General features: G+C 46.0%; 2 protein-coding genes across 4 annotated transcripts; one reads left to right on the forward strand and one right to left on the reverse strand.

The window, feature by feature from the left end:
- The first annotated feature begins 6877 nt into the window (after positions 1 to 6877).
- On the forward strand, positions 6878 to 8863 carry LOC143818089 (uncharacterized). 3 transcript variants are annotated; one of them, XR_013224301.1, is made up of 8 exons: positions 6878 to 7016; positions 7143 to 7229; positions 7355 to 7441; positions 7568 to 7866; positions 7987 to 8073; positions 8190 to 8276; positions 8391 to 8477; positions 8714 to 8863. XR_013224301.1 is itself a non-coding variant. In XM_077299517.1 (6 exons), the coding sequence occupies exons 2-6, from the start codon at positions 7828 to 7830 to the stop codon at positions 8753 to 8755; spliced, it is 342 nt and encodes a 113-aa protein (XP_077155632.1). In that variant the 5' UTR covers positions 6878 to 7441; positions 7568 to 7827; the 3' UTR covers positions 8756 to 8863. The 3 variants fall into 3 exon arrangements, 1 of the variants encoding a protein (XP_077155632.1); XR_013224300.1 differs by having other exon boundaries at positions 7143 to 7441; XM_077299517.1 differs by having other exon boundaries at positions 6878 to 7441.
- A 153-nt stretch (positions 8864 to 9016) lies between these two features.
- Positions 9017 to 10586, reverse strand: LOC143818090 (uncharacterized). Its single transcript, XM_077299518.1, has 2 exons — positions 9870 to 10586; positions 9017 to 9583 (listed from the first exon to the last, which is right to left on the reverse strand). Exons 1-2 carry the CDS (start codon positions 10287 to 10289, stop codon positions 9050 to 9052), a joined length of 954 nt encoding a protein of 317 aa, XP_077155633.1. The 5' UTR covers positions 10290 to 10586; the 3' UTR covers positions 9017 to 9049.
- Between the last annotated feature and the right edge of the window lie 11776 nt (positions 10587 to 22362).

Genomic DNA, 22362 nt, shown 5'->3' on the forward strand with positions numbered 1-22362 from the left:
CGGTCATTATACAGTATGGAGCATCATGTGCAGTCAATATACAATATGGAGCATTATGTGCGGCCATTATACAGTATGGAGCATCATGTGCGGTCATTATACAGTATGGAGCATCATGTGCGGTCATTATACAGTATGGAGCATCATGTGTGGCCATTATACAGTATGGAGCATCATGTGCGGTCATTATACAGAATGGAGCATCATGTGTGGCCATTATACAGTATGGAGCATCAAGTGCGGTCATTATACAGTATGGAGCATTATCTTCGGTCATTATACAGTATTGACCATCATGTGTGGCCATTATACAGTATGGAGCACTGTGTGGCCATATTTTTTTATTTATAATTATTCTTTATGAAAGTGTGATCAGCAGTGCTAAATGGGTGTGGTTGGGACGTGGATATGGGTGTGACTAGTTATGAATGGGTGTGACCAGAGGCGTGGCCTAAAATTTGCCGCGACACGCGTTGCGCGCCGCAAGCTTTATCCCTCTTTCCCATCTTCAAAAGTTGGGAGGTATGATGCTGGGCAGGGAGGGGGGCCCAGACACATTTCTTGCACAGGGGCCCAAAGCTGTCATTGTCCGCCACTGCTGCCACAGACAAGCTGTTGGTTAACGCCTAAGTCTGGGTGATTGTCGAGGAGGTCACTCAGACTTACAAGTACCCTTTTACTCTTCCGATAAAGTGTTGTTGAATGCTGAACTTCTCTTTCAAAATTAGAGTCTATTAACATTTGCCTTTATTGACTACGGATCTGCAGCAGCTAATTTCAATGATTCGGGACTTGTTCAGAAGTTAGAATTAGGGACAGTTAAGCTAGAAAGCCCTATTCAAATCGTGCCCATTGATAGAACACTGTTGCTCACAAATCTGGTTCAGTTAGTTTCGGTGGAGTTTACACTCAAGGTGTGGTCTCTTAATACGGAAATAATTTCCTGTTATGCTTTGGACAATTTACCTGCTGGAATTGTGTTGGGTGTTCCTTGGTTGCGTATGTATAATCCGATTATTGAATGGAATCTGAAAGATATTGTCAAATGGGGTTCTTATTGTATTGACAAATGTCTTAAATATGTGCATGTTTGCTCCGTTAGTCCGGAGGGTCTTCCGGAGTACCTGAAAGACTTCAGAGATTTTTTTTGGAAAAAGAGTCTGAGATCTTACCTCCTCACCGACCCTATGGTTGTGCTGTTAATCTCATTCCTAATGCCAAATTACCCAAGGCTCATTTGTATAACTTGTCTGGCCCTGAGCGGTCAGCCATGAAAGTTTATATTAACGAAAGTTTACGAAAAGGTCATATTCGTCCTTCCTCATTGCCAGTAGCTGCCGGATTTGTTTTTGTTAAAAAAAGATGGAGGTCTCCATCCCTGCCTCGATTTCTCAGAATGAAACAAAATAACGGTTAAAAATACTTACCCGCTTTCACTTATCCCGATCTATATAATCAGCTTTCCGGGGAAAAATGGTTTTCCAAACTAGATCTCAGAGGGGCATATAATCTTATACGCATTCATGAGGGTGATGAGTGGAAGACAGCATTTTTAACATCTGTAGGTCTCTTTGAAAATCTCATTATGCCTTTTGGTGTAACTAATGTTCCCGTGGTTTTTCTGAATTTTCTGAATTATATTTTCTCTGATTATATTGGGAGATTTATTGTGGTTTATTTAGATGATATTCAGATTTTCTCACCTGATCTGGATTCACATTATAAACATGCCAGTTTGGTTCTGCAAAGGCTGAGAGATAATTGTATGTTCGCTAAAATTTAAAAATGTACCCTTTCTGTTCAAGAAATATAATTTTTGGGTTTCATTGTGTCAGGCTCCGGGTTAAAGATTGATCCTGGGAAAGTTCAGGCCATCATTGATTGGGTTCAACCCAGCGACCTCAAGGCTCTGCACGCTTTTTAGGGTTCGCAAATTATTACAGAAAATTTATTAGAGGATTTTCTCAGATCGTCCAGCCTCTTATGGACCTCACTCGTAAAGGGGTAGTTTGGCCATCGGAAGCGGTTGAGGTTTTTGAAAATTTGAAGAAATGTTTTATGTCTGCTCCTGTTCTTGTTCAACCAGACCTCCAAAATGCCTTTGGGATTATGGCAAATCGGTTTAGAGTGTTCCACACAGCTATCAACCTGAAACTGCCGTCTATAGACTTTGTGGTTTTGGCATGCTGTGTGCTCCATAATTTCCTGAGACGTCATGATACGAGCTCCTATTCTCCTCCTTCGTTTATTGATGCAGTGGACACAAGAACCGGAGATATTGTGCCCGGGGAATGGCGTACACAACCTGATAATTTAACAGCTCTTCAAGCACTTGGATCTGGCAGACAGGCAGACGATGCAAGGGACTGTCGCGAAAAATACTGTCAGTACTTTAATGGTTCTGGAGCTGTACCCTGGCAGGATCGCGCCGTATAAAAAAATATGTCTTTTTGCTTTGCTGTTTACTCCAAAAATTGTAGGTTATGCTTTCGTGTCCACAATTTAATATGGCGAGTAGGTCACTGTCTTTTGTGCAATAAAATGAAATTGTATTTATTACTCCCGTAATTCTTGGTTGTTCAGTTTAGATAAAGTGGTCAACTCATATGACGTCCTATTCCGTCAAGGTGTCCTGTGACTCGATAATCCCCATTGACGGGATAGTACGTTACAGCGATCGGTCTACATTGCATTCCAAAGTCAAATGGCGATTTCCTTCCATTTCAAGCTCTGCCATGCACGCACCCAATCAATGGTTTACCCACACATAATCGCATTTTAAATCATATAAACCTCTCTAAATTACTTTAAATGAGATGCCTATAAAATGGTGCTGTTAACCCTTAAAGGTCGGTAAACATTTAAGAAAGAATGCGAAGATTTTTTGTTTTTTTGTAACAATTTTTTGGTATTTAACTATTTAACAACAAAATATTACATAACCAAACAAAACAAAAAAAAAATTATCTCCTTCCACGGCCCAACAGGTGTCGCAGCGTCACGCCCTGCTGCTCTACTTGAGCCTGGAGGAGGGCTGCTGTCTGCTGCAGGAGCGCTGCTGTCCGCTCCAGGCGCAATTGTCTCGCCATGAGCTCTCTCATGGTGGGCGGTTCTGTGGATAGAAGAGGTTGGAGAACTAACGTTGATTCCGCTGAAAATACATCTCGACCTCTGGGGCAGGACCAAATTTAGTGTGTTGTAAATTTCCATTTGGTCTGGCACCACAGGGCGATGTTTATTTTATTTAATTTTACAGTTTTAGTAGTCTTTTGTGACATCCCGCAGATAACCACTCGTATTATCTTGATACTTACGGAGAAGGGACGCCGGTTCCTCATTGCCAGAATCAGAGCTGCTAATTTCCCATCCCAGAGATCTGGCCACTGCTGCAGCACCGAAAAGGAAATAATAACAGATCTGGTTAACTATGGAACACGCCGTTGGGAAGCGCTCGCTGTTTTGGTCACTTACGTATGTTAGCTTCTGGGGAGAATGCCGCCGACCCGGAGGGGGAAGAGGAGTGGCGGAAGGGAGGTGTTGAGGGTGGTGTAGGGGTGCGAGGCCGTCTGCTCTCTAATGATGGTGGAGACGTGGTAGGCCGCTGGGTCATTACTGCATCTGTAATGTATTCAAATATTTCCGCAACCCTCTTATGACACGTATGCAGGTACCAAAAAATTGCAATCAATGATTGTTAACTTACGTGACGTCCCGGGCTCTGGGCTCCCACTGGTGGCGGAAGGTGTTGGACTGCTGGCTATGGCTGGTATACGTTGCCGCCGCTGTCTCTCTACACATAAAGTAAACAAACGCAATCTTTAAAACACATGTAGAGTGCTGCAGATCAAAGCTAACAATTTACTGAGACTGAAAATTTATATCACACTTCACAGGGGTGCGAGGGTGCATGGTCGCAACAGATGGTGGAGGTGTGGTAGGCCGCCTGGTCATTACTGCGCCGGTAATGTCTTCAAATCTTTCAGCTACCCTGTTATGTCCCGTATGATGTTAAAAAAATGCAATCAATGATTGTGAACTTACGTGATGACCCGGACTGTGGGCTCCCAGTGGTGTCAGAAGATGGTGTACTGGTGGCAATGGCTGGTATCACTTGCCGCCGCTGTCTCTGTACACCTAAAAAGTAATTGCAAGATGGTGGTTGAGATTAGGGAACCCGACAAGGTTTCTCACGGACAACGCATATTCTGCTTTGAAAATAACTAAATTTTACAAAAACGGGGCATGTTTTTTAAATTCAATTGAGGTCACGTTGGCAACCATGAGCGCTAGCCTCCCTCACAATCCCCCCCCTCCTGACAGCGTGCATCTCCCAATCCCCCCATTCTAGTACTTGCCTCGCCTGGCCTCCGCACGCAACTCATCAAAAATTTGTGGCGTTTTGTAGCGGAGGTCAGCCCACTTTTTACGCAGCTGAAGCTGACTGCGGTGGACGCCAAACCTCCTCTTCATCATTCTGCTAATGCGGCCAAGCACTTCCCGCTTGTGGATGTTTGGGTGGGCAGGGCAACTCTTCACACCCTCATAATCCAGGGCATTCATCTTGCTAACAAAAAAGAGGAGCTCTGGCTGCCCCAGAGGAGCAGAACGCAATCTCGCCGCCATTTTAGATTAAAGGACCCTGAACAGCACCGCCCAGAGGAGGAGCTCGACTCCGCAGTCCTGCCGCGCGATCGGCATCGCAATAGCGTTGCCGTTTATGGACTGCGGCACATTTGTAGTAAATACCGTTCCAAGGATGGTTATATAACGCCGGAGCGGCACGTAATGTACGCTCGTGGTCTATGACGGCGTGATGACGTTACAGCGTTCCGGCGTGCCTGCGCTAGCTTGTTTTGGTTCCCTGACATCCTGATAATGGCTGCCAGTCGCCGTGAGCCTCCTATGGGCATCCCAGAGCTCAAGTTCCTTATTGGAATAATGGATCGGATGCAGTACGAAACAACAGGGCTGGTGCTGCACCGCAACCAGCACAAGGAGGAAGTTGTCCTTGTGGTGTCTGAGGGCCTCAGGAAGCGGTTTGGGATAACTCGCAGCAAGGCCCAGATTGTTAAAAAATGGGGCGATCTCAAGTCCAAAAGGCCAGAGCGCCTGCAGGAGCTATGCAAGGAGATTCGCAGAGGTCAGTACGCAGGTACCCAAAAGTATGTGGCACAGCTATGGGGCAGTTTGAACGTTGCAGAGCCACTATGTGGCACAGCTATGGGGCAGTTTGAACGTTGCAGAGCCACTATGTGGCACAGCTATGGGGCAGTTTGAACGTTGCAGAGCCACTATGTGGCACAGCTAAGGGGCAGTTTGAACGTTGCAGAGCCACTATGTGGCACAGCTATGGGGCATTTTGAACGTTGCAGAGCCACTATGTGGCACAGCTATGGGGCAGTTTGAACGTTGCAGAGCCACTATGTGGCACAGCTATGGGGCAGTTTGAACGTTGCAGAGCCACTATGTGGCACAGCTATGGGGCAGTTTGAACGTTGCAGAGCCACTATGTGGCACAGCTATGGGGCAGTTTGAACGTTGCAGAGCCACTATGTGGCACAGCTATGGGGCAGTTTGAACGTTGCAGAGCCACTATGTGGCACAGCTATGGGGCAGTTTGAACGTTGCAGAGCCACTATGTGGCACAGCTATGGGGCAGTTTGAACGTTGCAGAGCCACTATGTGGCACAGCTATGGGGCATTTTGAACATTGCAGAGCCACTATGTGGCACAGCTATGGGGCAGTTTGAACGTTGCAGAGCCACTATGTGGCACAGCTATGGGGCAGTTTGAACGTTGCAGAGCCACTATGTGGCACAGCTATGGGGCAGTTTGAACGTTGCAGAGCCACTATGTGGCACAGCTATGGGGCAGTTTGAACGTTGCAGAGCCACTATGTGGCACAGCTATGGGGCAGTTTGAACGTTGCAGAGCCACTATGTGGCACAGCTATGGGGCAGTTTGAACGTTGCAGAGCCACTATGAGGCACAGCTATGGGGCAGTTTGAACGTTGCAGAGCCACTATGTGGCACAGCTATGGGGCAGTTTGAACGTTGCAGAGCCACTATGTGGCACAGCTATGGGGCAGTTTGAACGTTGCAGAGCCACTATGTGGCACAGCTATGGGGCAGTTTGAACGTTGCAGAGCCACTATGTGGCACAGCTATGGGGCAGTTTGAACGTTGCAGAGCCACTATGTGGCACAGCTATGGGGCAGTTTGAACGTTGCAGAGCCACTATGTGGCACAGCTATGGGGCAGTTTGAACGTTGCAGAGCCACTATGTGGCACAGCTATGGGGCATTTTGAACGTTGCAGAGCCACTATGTGGCACAGCTATGGGGCAGTTTGAACGTTGCAGAGCCACTATGTGGCACAGCTATGGGGCAGTTTGAACGTTGCAGAGCCACTATGTGGCACAGCTATGGGGCATTTTGAACGTTGCAGAGCCACTATGTGGCACAGCTATGGGGCAGTTTGAACGTTGCAGAGCCACTATGTGGCACAGCTATGGGGCAGTTTGAACGTTGCAGAGCCACTATGTGGCACAGCTATGGGGCAGTTTGAACGTTGCAGAGCCACTATGTGGCACAGCTATGGGGCATTTTGAACGTTGCAGAGCCACTATGTGGCACAGCTATGGGGCAGTTTGAACGTTGCAGAGCCACTATGTGGCACAGCTATGGGGCAGTTTGAACATTGCAGAGCCACTATGTGGCACAGCTATGGGGCAGTTTGAACATTGCAGAGCCACTATGTGGCACAGCTATGGGGCATTTTGAACGTTGCAGAGCCACTATGTGGCACAGCTATGGGGCAGTTTGAACGTTGCAGAGCCACTATGTGGCACAGCTATGGGACAGTATGAACGGTGAAAAGTACTATGTGGCACAGCTAACTGCTGACCGAACTTTTATTTTCCATCACAGAGGCAAAGAGACAGCGCCGCCGACACGAGGCATCACACACCGCCTCTGATGTCCCAGAGCCCTGCGGGTCAACTCCTCCAGATCCTAGTAGGTTCCCACAATAATGTGATTTGGATTTGGTTGCAGGTCCCCTTCCCCCCCCCCCTCCCCCGGCAGCCAGTGTTGCCATATGTGCTAACAGACCTTTTTTTTTTTTTTTTTTTTCCATCACAGAGGCAAAGAGACAGCGCCGCCGACACGAGGCATCACACACCGCCTCTGATGTCCCAGAGCCCACCGGGTCAACTCCTCCAGATCCTAGTAGGTTCCCACAATAATGTGATTTGGATTTGGTTGCAGGTCCCCTTCCCCCCCCCTCCCCCGGCAGCCAGTGTTGCCATATGTGCTAACAGACCTTTTTTTTTTTTTTTTTTTTTCCATCACAGAGGCAAAGAGACAGCGCCGCCGACACGAGGCATCACACACCGCCTCTGATGTCCCAGAGCCCTCCGGGTCAACTCCTCCAGATCCTAGTAGGTTCCCACAATAATGTGATTTGGATTTGGTTGCAGGTCCCCTTACCCCCCCCCTCCCCCGGCAGCCAGTGTTGCCATATGTGCTAACAGACCTTTTTTTTTTTTTTTTTTTTTCCATCACAGAGGCAAAGAGACAGCGCCGCCGACACGAGGCATCACACACCGCCTCTGATGTCCCAGAGCCCACCGGGTCAACTCCTCCAGATCCTAGTAGGTTCCCACAATAATGTGATTTGGATTTGGTTGCAGGTCCCCTTCCCCCCCCCTCCCCCGGCAGCCAGTGTTGCCATATGTGCTAACAGACCTTTTTTTTTTTTTTTTTTTTTCCATCACAGAGGCAAAGAGACAGCGCCGCCGACACGAGGCATCACACACCGCCTCTGATGTCCCAGAGCCCTCCGGGTCAACTCCTCCAGATCCTAGTAGGTTCCCACAATAATGTGATTTGGATTTGGTTGCAGGTCCCCTTCCCCCCCCCTCCCCCGGCAGCCAGTGTTGCCATATGTGCTAACAGACCTTTTTTTTTTTTTTTTCCATCACAGAGGCAAAGAGACAGCGCCGCCGACACGAGGCATCACACACCGCCTCTGATGTCCCAGAGCCCTCCGGGTCAACTCCTCCAGATCCTAGTAGGTTCCCACAATAATGTGATTTGGATTTGGTTGCAGGTCCCCTTCCCCCCCCCTCCCCCGGCAGCCAGTGTTGCCATATGTGCTAACAGACCTTTTTTTTTTTTCCATCACAGAGGCAAAGAGACAGCGCCGCCGACACGAGGCATCACACACCGCCTCTGATGTCCCAGAGCCCTCCGGGTCAACTCCTCCAGATCCTAGTAGGTTCCCACAATAATGTGATTATGGATTTGGTTGCAGGTCCCCTTCCCCCCCTCCCCCGGCAGCCAGTGTTGCCATATGTGCTAACAGACCTTTTTTTTTTTCCATCACAGAGGCAAAGAGACAGCGCCGCCGACACGAGGCATCACACACCGCCTCTGATGTCCCAGAGCCCTCCGGGTCAACTCCTCCAGATCCTAGTAGGTTCCCACAATAATGTGATTTGGATTTGGTTGCAGGTCCCCTTCCCCCCCCCTCCCCCGGCAGCCAGTGTTGCCATATATGCTAATTTTTTTTTTTTTTTTTTCCAACCCCAACCCCCCCCCCCGCAGTCAGTATTGCCATATATGCTGACAGTCTCGTTTTTTTCCTTCACAGAAGCAAAGACACATCGGGAGACTACTGTGTTATTAATGATATGTTTTTTGACCCACAGCCGACGTCGGTGTGTACAAGGAGGATCTGGAAGCCGGTATAGAAAGGCTTATCCACACTATGTCGCGGATTCAGGAGCAGCAGAATGTGGCAATGGGGGAGCTGCAGAAGCTTCGGGACATGTGCCAACAGTTGGCGGCGGGGCCAAAATAGAAAGCAAGTGTCTGAACATTTTTGGTTGTGTGTTGTACAGCTAAAAAAAGTTTGTTAATTTAAAAATATATATATCCCACCAAACAAGCTGTTGAGAGTGAAGTTAAATTAAAAGTTTTTATTTTGAACCAATTCTTAACAACATTACAATTTAAAAATCCGTAAGAAAACCAAAAAAATAAAATCACAAATCGTGATACACCGAATCTTCGTTCCGAGCTTGAAGGTGCCTGATGGGAGAAGAAATGTGAGACGGCATTGTCGGGTATGAGTTTTGGTGTGACGGGCCAAAGTGGGACACGGGGAAATTGGGCCGTACTGGAGTTTGTGGCCAATAGGGTGGGCAATATGCGGACTCTGGCCGCTCGACTGGACGGGATGAAACCAACCGTGTGTTTTCATCCAAACTGCCATCCAATCCCTTACTAACAGCCTCAAAGATAAGACGCTCGGTTAAAGTTTGCTGCCTTGCTTCCATTGTAGAAAGTTTATCAGTGATGTACAGTCCAAAAGCCTCCAAAGCAGGGCTGGTTTTGCGCGTCAACACCTTTTTGGCCATGCTCAACAGTTCATGGGACACGTCCGAGGTGGCTTTCCGCTTCCTCGAACCCTGCCTCCATTGACTCCGTGCAGGTGCAACCTCCACTATTTCACTGCTGGAGCAGTCCTGTGCATTGTCCTGGGAACTATCCTGTCCACTGTCCTGTGCACTCTCCTCCTAGGGAGAAAATAAAAAAGGAAATTATTAAAAACAAAAAAGAAACGAGGTACACCAGCCTAACCGCATAAAAAATATATATTCGTATACATGTGAAAAGTTGCTATATATAGATGCTATGGGTTAAGAATGTTGCCATGTAATACTTTTCTGCGACAGGGTTATGGTCTGTACAGAAAAATGATAAAACTTCGAATTCATGGTATAATCAGATGGATAAAAAGCTGAAAAATAATGTCGAATTATAGGCCACATTGGTGAAACAGTGCTGCAAAGATGTACTTACTGGTTGCCCTTGTGAGTCCACCTCGACGTGGTTCTGAGGTACTGTCGGTTCCACGGGTGCCAACAACCGCAAACACGACGATGACCGTGGCACCTCTTGGTCCCGAAGAAAATTAAGGGAATCAAAATACCATAGCTTCGGGACATAAACGTCTTCTGTTGAAGACCCAGATTTGGAACTCTGAAGGACCTTATTCAGCTCCTTCCTCCAGACCGTGCGCAGAGCCTGAATTTTCTTCTTTACTACATTTTCTGTGGCTTGCTCTTCCGGTGCCTGGAGATTGTATAATTCGATCAGCTTGGAATATCCGGCCTTACGTTTTTCCCTGTTTGAATACTCAGGCGATTTTATTTTCCAAAGGCATGGGAAAGACCGGTAGATTTCCAGGAACTCGCGTATGAATTCTACACGATTAGACATCTGTAAAAATAAAAACAAATAAAGTTAGGCGTTTGACAAATAGTGCATTAAAACAGCAACAGCGAAAGGTGGCCAAAAAAAAAAACCGTCACAGAGGTGCAAACGCCACTTTGAAAAACAGCATTCATTTTCCCATATGCCACGCCCTATGCCACCACCCGCTTCACTACAGCAGTCACACAAAGCACTCATGCCGACCATACATTGTTCCATCTGCCACGCCCTAGGCCACCATAACCCACAACAGCGAACCACCACATACATACAAGCAGCCGCAAAAAAGCGCTCATGCTGACATTGTTCCATCTGCCACGCCCTAGGCCACCATAACCCAAAGCAGCGAACCACCACATTACATACAAGCAGCCGCACAAAGCGCTCATGCTGACCACACATTGTTCCATTTGCCATGCTCCAGCCCACCAGTCACAACAGCGTACCATCCGCATCGCTTCAGCGGCGTGCACGAGGCGCTCATACCGACCATACATTGTTCCATCCGCCACGCTCTAGCACACCATAAGCACTCATACTGACCATACATTGTTCCATCCGCCACTCTATAGCCCACCACCCACAACAGCGTACCATCCGCATCGCTTCAGCGGCGAGCACAAGGCGCTCATACCGACCATACCGACCATACATTGTTCCATCCGCCACGCTCTAGCACACCATAAGCACTCATACTGACCATACATTGTTCCATCCGCCACTCTATAGCCCACCACCCACAACAGCGTACCATCCGCATCGCTTCAGCGGCGAGCACGAGGCGCTCATACCGACCATACCGACCATACATTGTTCCATCCGCCATGCTCTAGCACACCATAAGCACTCATACTGACCATACATTGTTCCATCCGCCACTCTATAGCCCACCACCCACAACAGCGTACCATCCGCATCGCTTCAGCGGCGAGCACGAGGCGCTCATACCGACCATACCGACCATACATTGTTCCATCCGCCACGCTCTAGCACACCATAAGCACTCATACTGACCATACATTGTTCCGTCCGCCACTCTATAGCCCACCACCCACAACAGCGTACCATCCGCATCGCTTCCGCGGCGAGCACGAGGCGCTCATACTGACATTACATCACTCCATCCACTACGCCCAAGCGGTCTTTTCATACCTGGAAGGTGTGGTGCCAAGTGTGGAATATGCTCAGGGAAACTGCGGTGCCAAGCGTGGAATGCTCTGGAAAACTGCGGTGCCAAGTGTGGACTGGCCTGGGGAACAGAAAAAGCGACGTCCAGGTCCACCAACTGTGCAAGTACAAAGTGAAGAAAGTAAATATTTAAAACTGTGAGGTGGTGTCGGGAACAATAGTGCTCAGGTGACAAATTTTCCAACCAATTGTGTGCACATAACCTATGGCCTATCAGCACACTCTGTAGCAGCACAACACGCCCCTAGTGAACGTCACGCACAGATAATTCAATTAAGTACTCTGAATTGTCTCTGAATCTTGTGTGACATGACCAGTACGACTGTCCCATACGACTTCTACATCGCAAATACGTCACAAAATTATCGCTCCAGCGCCGTGCATTGCAAAGTGTGACCGCAGTATACGACGCTGGAGCGATTCTCGTGCGACGCTGCAACGTCACAGATCGTGCCGTCGTAGCGATCAAAATTGCACTGTGTAAAGGTACCCTAAGACTCTTTGCTTGTGATTAGTGATGAGCGAGTGTACTTCTCAAGTACTTCTCGAGCACGCTTGGGTGACCTCCGAGTATTTATGACTGCTCGGAGATTTCATTTTGATCGCGGCAGCTGAATGATTTACAGCTACTAGCCAGGCTGAGTACATGTGGGGGTTGCCTGGTTGCTAGGGAATCCCCACATGTAATCAAGCAGGCTAATAGCTGTAAATCATTCAGCTGCCGCGATGAAAACTAAATCTCCAAGCAGTCATAAATACTCGGAGGTCACCCGAGCGTGCTCGGGAAAACCCGAGCAACGAGTACACTCGCTCATCACTACTTGTGACCTGACATCTCTTTTGCCTGCTCGCTGTAAACTATATTGCCTTTCTGGCTTTCCTGACCCCGGTTCATGAATTGGATTTTGTCTCTGACTACCTCTTGTTGTACTGGGCCATTTCCTGCACCTGACCTCCCTTTACTTATCCAGAAAGTAGTATTATATTACTATCTGTTATTGTAGTCTTTCTCTCCACTTTTGGGACTTATTGTTTCTATAGTGACTCGAATCACACCCTGTGTCTGCACCTGTACCTATCTCTAAAACCTGCAGTATCTGACCCAGTACCTATCTCTAATCTGTTTAATCTGTGCATTAGTAGTTTTGCTACTTCATTGTATGTACCTTGTGTAAGGCCGGCCTCACACTTGGCGTAAGACAATACGCCACATATTATACGTCCGTACTACGGCCATAATACGGAGAAATGTTCCCAAAATATTGATCCGTAGTCAGGGTGTGTCAGCGTATTTTGCGCATGGCATCCTCCGTATGAAATCCGTATGGCATCCGTACTGCGAGATTTTCGCGCAGGCTTGCAAAACCGACATCTAATGGATTTATGTGCTCAAATGTTCGGGAAAACATATATACAGTATATATATATATATATATATATATATATATATATATATATATATATATATATGTCATTGAGACATATATATATTCTGTATTTAGATTTCATTCAGCGCGATATCTGTGAAAAGTCGGTAATTCAATTGCCGGCTTTTCATTTCTCCTGCACAAACCCGACAGGATATGAGACATGGTTTACATACAGTAAACCATCTCATATCCCCTTTTTTTTGCATATTCCACACTACTAATGTTAGTAGTGTGTATGTGCAAAATTTCAGCGCTGTAGCTGCTGAAATAAAGGGTTAAATTGCGGAAAAAATTGGCGTGGGCTCCCGCGCAATTTTCTCCGCCAGAATGGTAAAGCCAGTGACTGAGGGCAGATATTAATAGCCAGGAGAGGGTCCATGGTTATTGGCCCCCCCGTGGCTAAAAACATCTGCCCCCAGCCACCCCAGAAAAGGCACATCTGGAAGATGCGCCTATTCTGGCACTTGGCCACTCTCTTCCCACTCCCTGTAGAGGTGGGATATGGGGTAATGAAGGGTTAATGCCACCTTGCTATTGGAAGGTGACATTAAGCCAGATTAATAATGGAGAGGCGTCAATTATGACACCTATCCATTATTAATCCAATTGTTGGAAAGGGTTAAAAAACACACACACACATGATTTAAAAGTAGTTTAATGAAATAAACACAGCGGTTGTTTTAATAATTTATTGCTCTCTCAATCCATCAGGAACACCCTCGCTTGGAAAAATAATAAACGCACAAGATACATACCTTCTGGTGAACCGTCTCGTCCCACGAAGTAATCCATCTGAAGGGGTTAACTAATATTACAGGCACGAGCTGCGATAAACCACTCGCTCGTGCCTGTAATCCCCGGGTGCTGAAAGGAAAGCAGGATCTGTACTTACATTGAGTCGCGGTGAGGTGCCCTCTGGTGGATGTTCTCATGAACTGCAGCCTGGGAACTTTTTCCCACGCTCCAGGTCATATGAGGACATCCACCAGGGGGCGCATCACCGCGACTGAAGGAAATGTAGGCCAATGACCTACATTTCATTCATTCGCCGGGGAATTACAAGCACGAGCACTGCTGCATTTAGCAGGGCTCCTGCCTGTAATATTAGTTAACCCCTTCAGATGGATTACTTCGTGGGACGAGACGGTTCACCAGAAGGTATGTATCTTGTGCGTTTATTATTTTTCCAAGCGAGGGTGTTCCTGATGGATTGAGAGAACAATAAATTATTACAACAACCGCTGTGTTTATTTCATTAAACTACTTTTAAATCATGTGTGTGTGTGTTTTTTAACCCTTTCCAACAATTCGATTAATAATGGATAGGTGTCATAATTGACGCCTCTCCATTATTAATCTGGCTTAATGTCACCTTACAATAGCAAGGTGGCATTAACCCTTCATTACCCCATATCCCACCGCTACAGGGAGTGGGAAGAGAGTGGCCAAGTGCCAGAATAGGCGCATCTTCCAGATGTGCCTTTTCTGGGGTGGCTGGGGGCAGATGTTTTTAGCCACGGGGGGGCCAATAACCATGGACCCTCTCTAGGCTATTAATATCTGCCCTCAGTCACTGGCTTTACCATTCTGGCGGAGAAAATTGCGCGGGAGCCCACGCCAATTTTTTCCGCAATTTAACCCTTTATTTCAGCAGCTACAGCGCTGAAATTTTGCACATACACACTACTAACATTAGTAGTGTGGAATATGCAAAAAAAAAAAGGGATATGAGATGGTTTACTGTATGTAAACCATGTCTCATATCCTGTCGGGTTTGAGCAGGAGAAATGAAAAGCCGGCAATTGAATTACCGACTTTTCACTAACACCGCTGCGTATTTCTCGCAAGTCACACTGCAGGTCCGTGTGGAATCTGTATTTTTCTCGCCCCCATAGACTTTCATTAGCGATTTTTTTGCGCAATACGCTGACAAACGCAGCATGCTGCGATTTTGTACGGCCGTAGAAAGCCGTATAATACTGAACCATAATATACGGCTAATAGGAGCAGCCCCATTGAGAATAATTGTGCCGTTTATTTTGCGAGTTTTACGGACGTAATTTCTGCGCTCTTACGTCCGTAAAACTCGCTAGTGTGAGGCCGGCCTAAGGCTACTTTCACACTAGTCCGTCGGTACGGGCTGTCACAAACCGTCGGCCCGACGTACCGACGGACAGTGTGTTATGTAGCACAACGTGGGCAGCGGATGCAGTTTTACAACGCATCTGCTGCCCCATTGTGAGTTCTGGGGAGGAGAAACGTTACATGTAGCTTTTTTTGTGCCGCCGGTCCGCCAAAACACGACGCATCCGTCGCACGACGGATGCGACGTGTGGCCATACGTCGCAAAGCGTCGCTAATGCAAGCCTATGGAGAAAAAATACATCCTGCGGGCAACTTTGCAGGATGCGTTTTTTCTCCAAAACGACGCATTGCGACGTACAGCAAGCGACGCTAGTGTGAAAGTAGCCTAAGTCTGGCTCTGGCTGTCCTGTGTGTACCTGTCTTTGTATTGGTCTTGTGTGAACCTGTCTGCATCTGCTGTTCCCTGCCTGTCTGCATCTGCAGTTCCCTGCCTTTCTGCATCTGCGCTTCTCTGCCTGTCCGCATCTGTGATTCCCTGCCTGTCGGCACCTGCACTTTCCTGCCTGTCAGCACCAGCATTTCCCTGCCTGTCGGCACCTGCGCTTCTCTGTCTGTTCAGTCTTAACTGGGTCCTACCTATTCCTGTATTCCAGACATACCTGCCAGTGACCCAATTCTTCCTGAAGCTGTCCCTCTTCATCCAGTCTGAACTGGGTCCTACCACTGCCTACCAGTATCTCAGCCATGCCAGCTTGCCTGCCAATATCTCGGCCATGCCCACCTGCCTGCCAGTATCTCAGCCATGACCGCCAGCACTTTCCTGTATATTAGTTGTGCCCACCTGCACTGACCTGTCTGCATACCAGCCGTGGCTGCCAGTAGTTACCTGTCTGTGAATCGGTTGTAACAGACATTATACCTATAGTACCTGCGTGCACTTGCCGTTACAGCATCTTGTCCTTTTTGGGGTCAGCTGCTACTGCCGGATGCCACCCTGGAGTGGTTCCTGGCATCTATCTGCCGCATAAGCCTGACCTCACCACTAGAGGCTCCAGCGAACACCAAGTTAGCTACTTAGACATGCCTCTCTTGGGTAAGTCTGATCCGTGGCACAGTGGATCCACGATACACGCTTGCACTAAACAGTCCGGGCGTGAATGTAACACAGTCATTGGACAAGACATTTTAGTAGCTAAGGCAAAAATTCTAGAATTAACGATAGCATCCCTCATGCATGTTCACTAACTTTCCACCAGATAAATTTTCACTCACTTGTTTTATCATTAGTTATTAGTAGGAGCACTGTGTAGTTCTAAAGCTTTTCATTATTGAGTTGGAGTCATAAACACAATTCAGAGTGGAAATCGTTCCATCAGTACAGCCGATGCTCTCGTGTGATTGCCCTTGGCTTCACAGAATGCTGAGCTTGCTCTTCTGTATCAATTAGATTGTGAATTATTTATGAAGTTGGATTCATTACATACACAATGCAAATCACATACAGTATTTCTGCATCTCAATAGCAAGATATCTTGTCTAGATAGCCTAAAGGTACTGTTACACTAAACGTCTTACCAACGATCAGCGATACGACCTGGCCGTGATCGTTGGTAAGTCGTTGTGTGGTCGCTGGGGAGCTGTCACACAGACAGCTCTCTCCAGCGACTAACGATCAGGGGAAGGACTTCGGCATTGTTGAAACTGTCTTCAACGATGCCGAAGTCCCCCTGCAGCACCCGGGTAACCAGGGTAAACATCAGGTTACTAAGCGCAGGGCCGCGCTTAGTAACCCGATATTTACCCTGGTTACCATTGTAAAAGTAAAAAAAAAAAAAAAAAAAAAAACACTACATACTCACATTCTGATGTCTGTCACGTCCCCCGCCGGCGTCCACAGGGTTAAAACTGCTTTCGGCAGGAGCGCTTGCTAATGCTGCGCTGCTGCCGAGAGCTTCCCTGCACTGACTGTGTCCGCAGCATTTCTGATGCATACATCCGCATGCGTCTTGATTTCCTATCTTTAACATTGTAGACGCAGGTGCATGCGTTGGCATGTGTTAGCCCGGGTTTGCTTACGCATGCGTCTTTTCGTGGTGTGCGGTGGGGCACGGCTAACGCACCATGTTGGAATTTTTGAGGCGGCAAATTTCCGTCAAATATGCGCAGGCATGCGCATGCGGATGAGTGCGTTAAAAAAGCATTACTGTCTTTTTTTTTTAAATCATGTATTTTTTATGAAAGCATATGACACGCCATTAACACAGTCGGATACAATTTCCAGACAAATACCGTACATTAGATACATGACCTGATAATATATTTTCATTTTACTAAACAAAAAAGCATTACTGTCTATGGGAACGCATGCGTACGCATGTCTTGGCATACACATGCGTTCGATGTGCTTGCGTACTTCGGACTGCTCATGTCCAGGAACTGATTTAGACGCGCCCATTGAGACACGCCCTCCTGGAAATATCAAACGCATGCGCATAAAAAGTGCAAATGCATGTAAGAACGCATGCAAGTGCTGTGGTTTTTCCCCGTAATGCGTAAGCTGATGCGGATAAAAAACGCTGCATTTGCATGTGTTTTTGCATGCGGTTGTGGACGATACGCTGCGGACTCAACCGCAAATGTGAACCTAGCCTTATTCAGACATCAGTAATTTTTCTTGTGTGAAAAAAACAGTCCAATTTTCATCAGTGTCTTGGATCAGATTTTCATCAGTGTTTGGTCCATGCATAAGTTTTTACCATCAGAGTTTTATCAGTTTTTTTGCATTCAAGAAGTTTTTTCAAGCTCCTCCTACCAAACAAACATGGCATCTGAGTGATGTCCGATTTCTTTTCTTGGACTCATAAACTTGCATTGGGAAGTGTAATCCATAGGTTGGATTAAAATTGGACTTGTCTCTGTTTTGGTGCAGACTGCTTGGTCCGTAAAAATGTTCTGACCTGTTAACAGCCTCATAGACTATGAAACATAGATAGTACTCGATTGTCCAAAAATAATGTCTGAATAATGAATTGCAGTGTATGAGACCAGCTATTAAAGTGTAAAATATTAGGTCCCATAATAGGACAAAAAAAAATTAAAAAGTTCAATAAAATTTTGTAAAAAAGCAAAAAAAAGCATGGAAAATTTGTGGAAAATAGTTTCATCACTATGTAAATACAAAAATAAACAAAAAACGTACACAAAATTGATTATCGCTGCATCCGGAACAACCCAATCCTTAACCCCTTTCTGACCTCGGACGGGATAGTACAGACAGCGGCATTTAACTACCGCTTCCGGCCGGGCGGCCGGAAGTGACCGCATCGCCGACCCCCGTCACATGATAGGAGGTCGGCGATGCTTCAGAATAGTAACCATAGAGGTCCTTGAGACCTCTATGGTTACTGATCCCCGGCAGTTGTGAGCGCCACCCTGTGGTCGGCGCTCACAGCACACCTGTAATTCTGCTACATAGCAGCGAACATCAGATCGCTGCTATGTAGCAGAGCCGATCGAGTGGTGCCTGCTTCTAGCCTCCTGTGGAGGCTATTGATGCATGGCAAAAGTAAAAAAAAAAGTAAAAAAAAAAAATATGAAAAAAATAAAAAATATATAAAAGTTTAAATCACCCCCCTTTCGCCCCAATCAAAACAAATCAATAAAAAAAACCTCAAACCTACACATATTTGGTATCGCCGTGTTCAGAATCGCTCGATCTATCAATAAAAAAAAAGCATTAACCTGATCACTAAACCTTGTAGCGGGAAAAAAATTCGAAACGCCAGAATTACTTTTTTTGGTTGCCGTGACATTGAATTAAAATGCAATAACGGGCGATCAAAAGAACGTATCTGCACCAAAATGCTATCATTAAAAACGCCAGCCCAGCACGCAAAAAATAAGCCCTCAACCGACCCCAGATCATGAAAAATGGAGACGCTACGAGTATCGGAAAATGGCGCAATTTTTTTTTTTTTTTTTTTAGCAAAGTTTGGAATTTTTTTCACCACTTAGATAAAAAATAACCTAGTCATGTTAGGTGTCTATGAACTCGTATTGACCTGAAGAATCATAATGGCAGGTCAGTTTTAGCATTTAATGAACCTAGCAAAAAAGCCAAGCAAAAAACAAGTGTGGGATTGCACTTTTTTTGCAATTTCACCGCACTTGGAATTTTTTTCCCGTTTTCTAGTACACGACATGGTAAAACCAATGATGTCGTTCAAAAGAACAACTCGTCCCGCAAAAAATAAGCCCTCACATGGCCAAATTGACGGAAAAATAAAAAAGTTGTGGCTCTGGGAAGGAGGGGAGCGAAAAACGAACACGGAAAAATGGAAAATCCCAAGGTCATGAAGGGGTTAAAATTATCACAATTTTTCCCGTACGGTTATTTTTCTCCATAAAGAATAATAAAAGAAAAAAACATGGAAAAAATGTAGCTTTTTCATCATACTGTCACATAAAAAATAATAAAAAGAAATAAAGAAATTATATGTAAAAAAAACATGTATCAAAGTATCATTGAAAACATCAACGCATCCCGCAAGACACCAGCCCTCATGTGACCTTGTTGGCAGTAAAAATAAGTTACAGCTCTTATGATATGGAGATGCACTGACAAATTCTATGTTTTTATAAAAACAACATTTTTTTTTACAAAAATATCAAAGTATATAGATATTTTTATAAATCTGGTATCACTGTAATAGTATTGACCTGAAGAGAAAGCTGTCATCACTTTAAGGCCGGCGTCACACTCAGCGTATGTAAATACGGTCCGTTTTTTACGGCCGTAATACGCAGAAAAGTCCCCAAAATAGTGATCCGTATGTCATCCGTAGGCAGGGTGTGTCAGCGTATTTTGCGCATGGCATCCTCCGTATGTAATCCGTATGGCATCCGTACTGCGAGATTTTCTCGCAGGCTTGCAAAACCAACATCTAATGGATTTTTGGGCTCAAATGTTCGTTAAAACATACATACAGTATCTATATATATATATATGTGTCATTGAGACACACATATATATATATATATATATATATATATATATATATATATATATATATATACACACTGTATTTATATTTAATTCAGCGCGAGATATGTGAAAAGCCGGTAATTCAATTGCCGGCTTTTCATTTCTCCTTCCCAAACTCGACATTATATGAGACATGGTTTACAAACAGTAAACCATCTCATATCCCTTTTTTTTTGCATATTCCACACTACTAATGTTAGTAGTGTGTATGTGCAAAATTTGGGCGCTCTAGTTTGTAAAATAAAGGGTTAAATCGCGGAAAAAATTGGCGTGGGCTCCCGCGCAATTTTCTCCGCCAGAGTGGTAAAGCCAGTGACTGAGGGCAGATATTAATAGCCTAGAGAGGGTCCATGGTTATTGGCCCCCCCTGGCTAAAAACATCTGCCCCCAGCCACCCCAGAAAAGGCACATCTGGAAGATGCGCCTATTCTGGCACTTGGCCACTCTCTTCCCACTCCTGTGTAGCGGTGGGAAATGGGGTAATGAAGGGTTAATGTCACCTTGCTATTGTAAGGTGACATTAAGCCAGATTAATAATGGAAAGGCGTCAATTATGACACCTATCCATTATTAATCCAATAGTACGAAATGGTTAATAAAACACACACACATTATTTACAAGTATTTTAATGAAATAAAGACACATGTTGTTGTAATATTTTATTAGCCTCTTAATCCACCAGAAGACCATCATCCTGAAACAAAGTTAAAAAAACAAACAACAATATCTCATACATTCCGTCGTTATGTCCCACGATGTAAATCCATCTGATGGGGTTAAATCATTTTACAGCCAGGAGCTGTGCTAATGCACTCGCTCGTGCCTGTAAAACGGATATGGTTTGTGGAACCACTATGCCACGGACCACGGAGAGCCTGGAGGGGTGTGACTAAGCGATCACCTGACTGTTCACTAGAGCCTCTGATGGGGAGGTTAGACTTGGCTCCCGATGAACGCCAGGTGCCACTCCAGAACAGACCATCTGTCGCGCAGCAGCTGGACCCAGAAGGACAGACTGGATGGAGCAACAGGCAGAGCTTGCATCAGAGTGCAGCTGACCAAGTTGATATCCGAGTGCAGCAGTTTGTGTCAGAGTTTCCTCAGACAGAGTTTGTGTCAGAGCTTTTCATCAGAGTGCAGCAAGCAGGAATTACACTGTAGTACAGCAGGCAGGATTTGCATCAGAGTGCAGCAGGATTTGCATCAGAGTGTAGCAGGTGGCAGGATTTACATCAGAGTGCAGCAAGCAAGATTTGCACTGGCATGCAGCAAACAGGACTTGCACTGGTATGCAACCTTGCACAACATAGACTGTAAACAGGAAGGCCGCTCAGGCACCTCCCCAGTGGGGAGAAAGCAATATATACAGGTCCTTCTCAAAAAATTAGCATATAGTGTTAAATTTCATTATTTACCATAATGTAATGATTACAATTAAACTTTCATATATTATAGATTCATTATCCACCAACTGAAATTTGTCAGGTCTTTTATTGTTTTAATACTGATGATTTTGGCATACAACTCCTGATAACCCAAAAAACCTGTCTCAATAAATTAGCATATCAAGAAAAGGTTCTCTAAACGACCTATTACCCTAATCTTCTGAATCAACTAATTAACTCTAAACACATGCAAAAGATACCTGAGGCTTTTAAAAACTCCCTGCCTGGTTCATTACTCAAAACCCCCATCATGGGTAAGACTAGCGACCTGACAGATGTCAAGAAGGCCATCATTGACACCCTCAAGCAAGAGGGTAAGACCCAGAAAGAAATTTCTCAACAAATAGGCTGTTCCCAGAGTGCTGTATCAAGGCACCTCAATGGTAAGTCTGTTGGAAGGAAACAATGTGGCAGAAAACGCTGTACAACGAGAAGAGGTGACCGGACCCTGAGGAAGATTGTGGAGAAGGACCGATTCCAGACCTTGGGGAACCTGAGGAAGCAGTGGACTGAGTCTGGTGTGGAAACATCCAGAGCCACCGTGCACAGGCGTGTGCAGGAAATGGGCTACAGGTGCCGCATTCCCCAGGTAAAGCCACTTTTGAACCATAAACAGCGGCAGAAGCGCCTGACCTGGGCTACAGAGAAGCAGCACTGGACTGTTGCTAAGTGGTCCCAAGTACTTTTTTCTGATGAAAGCAAATTTTGCATGTCATTCGGAAATCAAGGTGCCAGAGTCTGGAGGAAGACTGGGGAGAAGGAAATGCCAAAATGCCTGAAGTCCAGTGTCAAGTACCCACAGTCAGTGATGGTGTGGGGTGCCATGTCAGCTGCTGGTGTTGGTCCACTGTGTTTCATCAAGGGCAGGGTCAATGCAGCTAGCTAT

Source organism: Ranitomeya variabilis, chromosome 3 (genome assembly GCF_051348905.1).
Source record: "Ranitomeya variabilis isolate aRanVar5 chromosome 3, aRanVar5.hap1, whole genome shotgun sequence".
Classification (NCBI taxonomy): Eukaryota; Metazoa; Chordata; class Amphibia; order Anura; family Dendrobatidae; genus Ranitomeya; species Ranitomeya variabilis.

Bases quoted from the DNA above. Each gene is read 5' to 3' on its own strand.
- LOC143818089 (XM_077299517.1), top strand. From the start codon at position 7,828: ATGTCCCAGAGCCCTCCGGGTCAACTCCTCCAGATCCTA. The intron at 8,074-8,189 runs GTAGGTTCCCAC...TTTCCATCACAG, and splicing joins GTCAACTCCTCCAGATCCTA to AGGCAAAGAGACAGCGCCGC. The intron at 8,277-8,390 runs GTAGGTTCCCAC...TTTCCATCACAG, and splicing joins GTCAACTCCTCCAGATCCTA to AGGCAAAGAGACAGCGCCGC.
- LOC143818090 (XM_077299518.1), bottom strand. From the start codon at position 10,289: ATGTCTAATCGTGTAGAATTCATACGCGAGTTCCTGGAAATCTACCGG. The intron at 9,584-9,869 runs GTAAGTACATCT...TTTTCTCCCTAG, and splicing joins TGGACTCACAAGGGCAACCA to GAGGAGAGTGCACAGGACAG.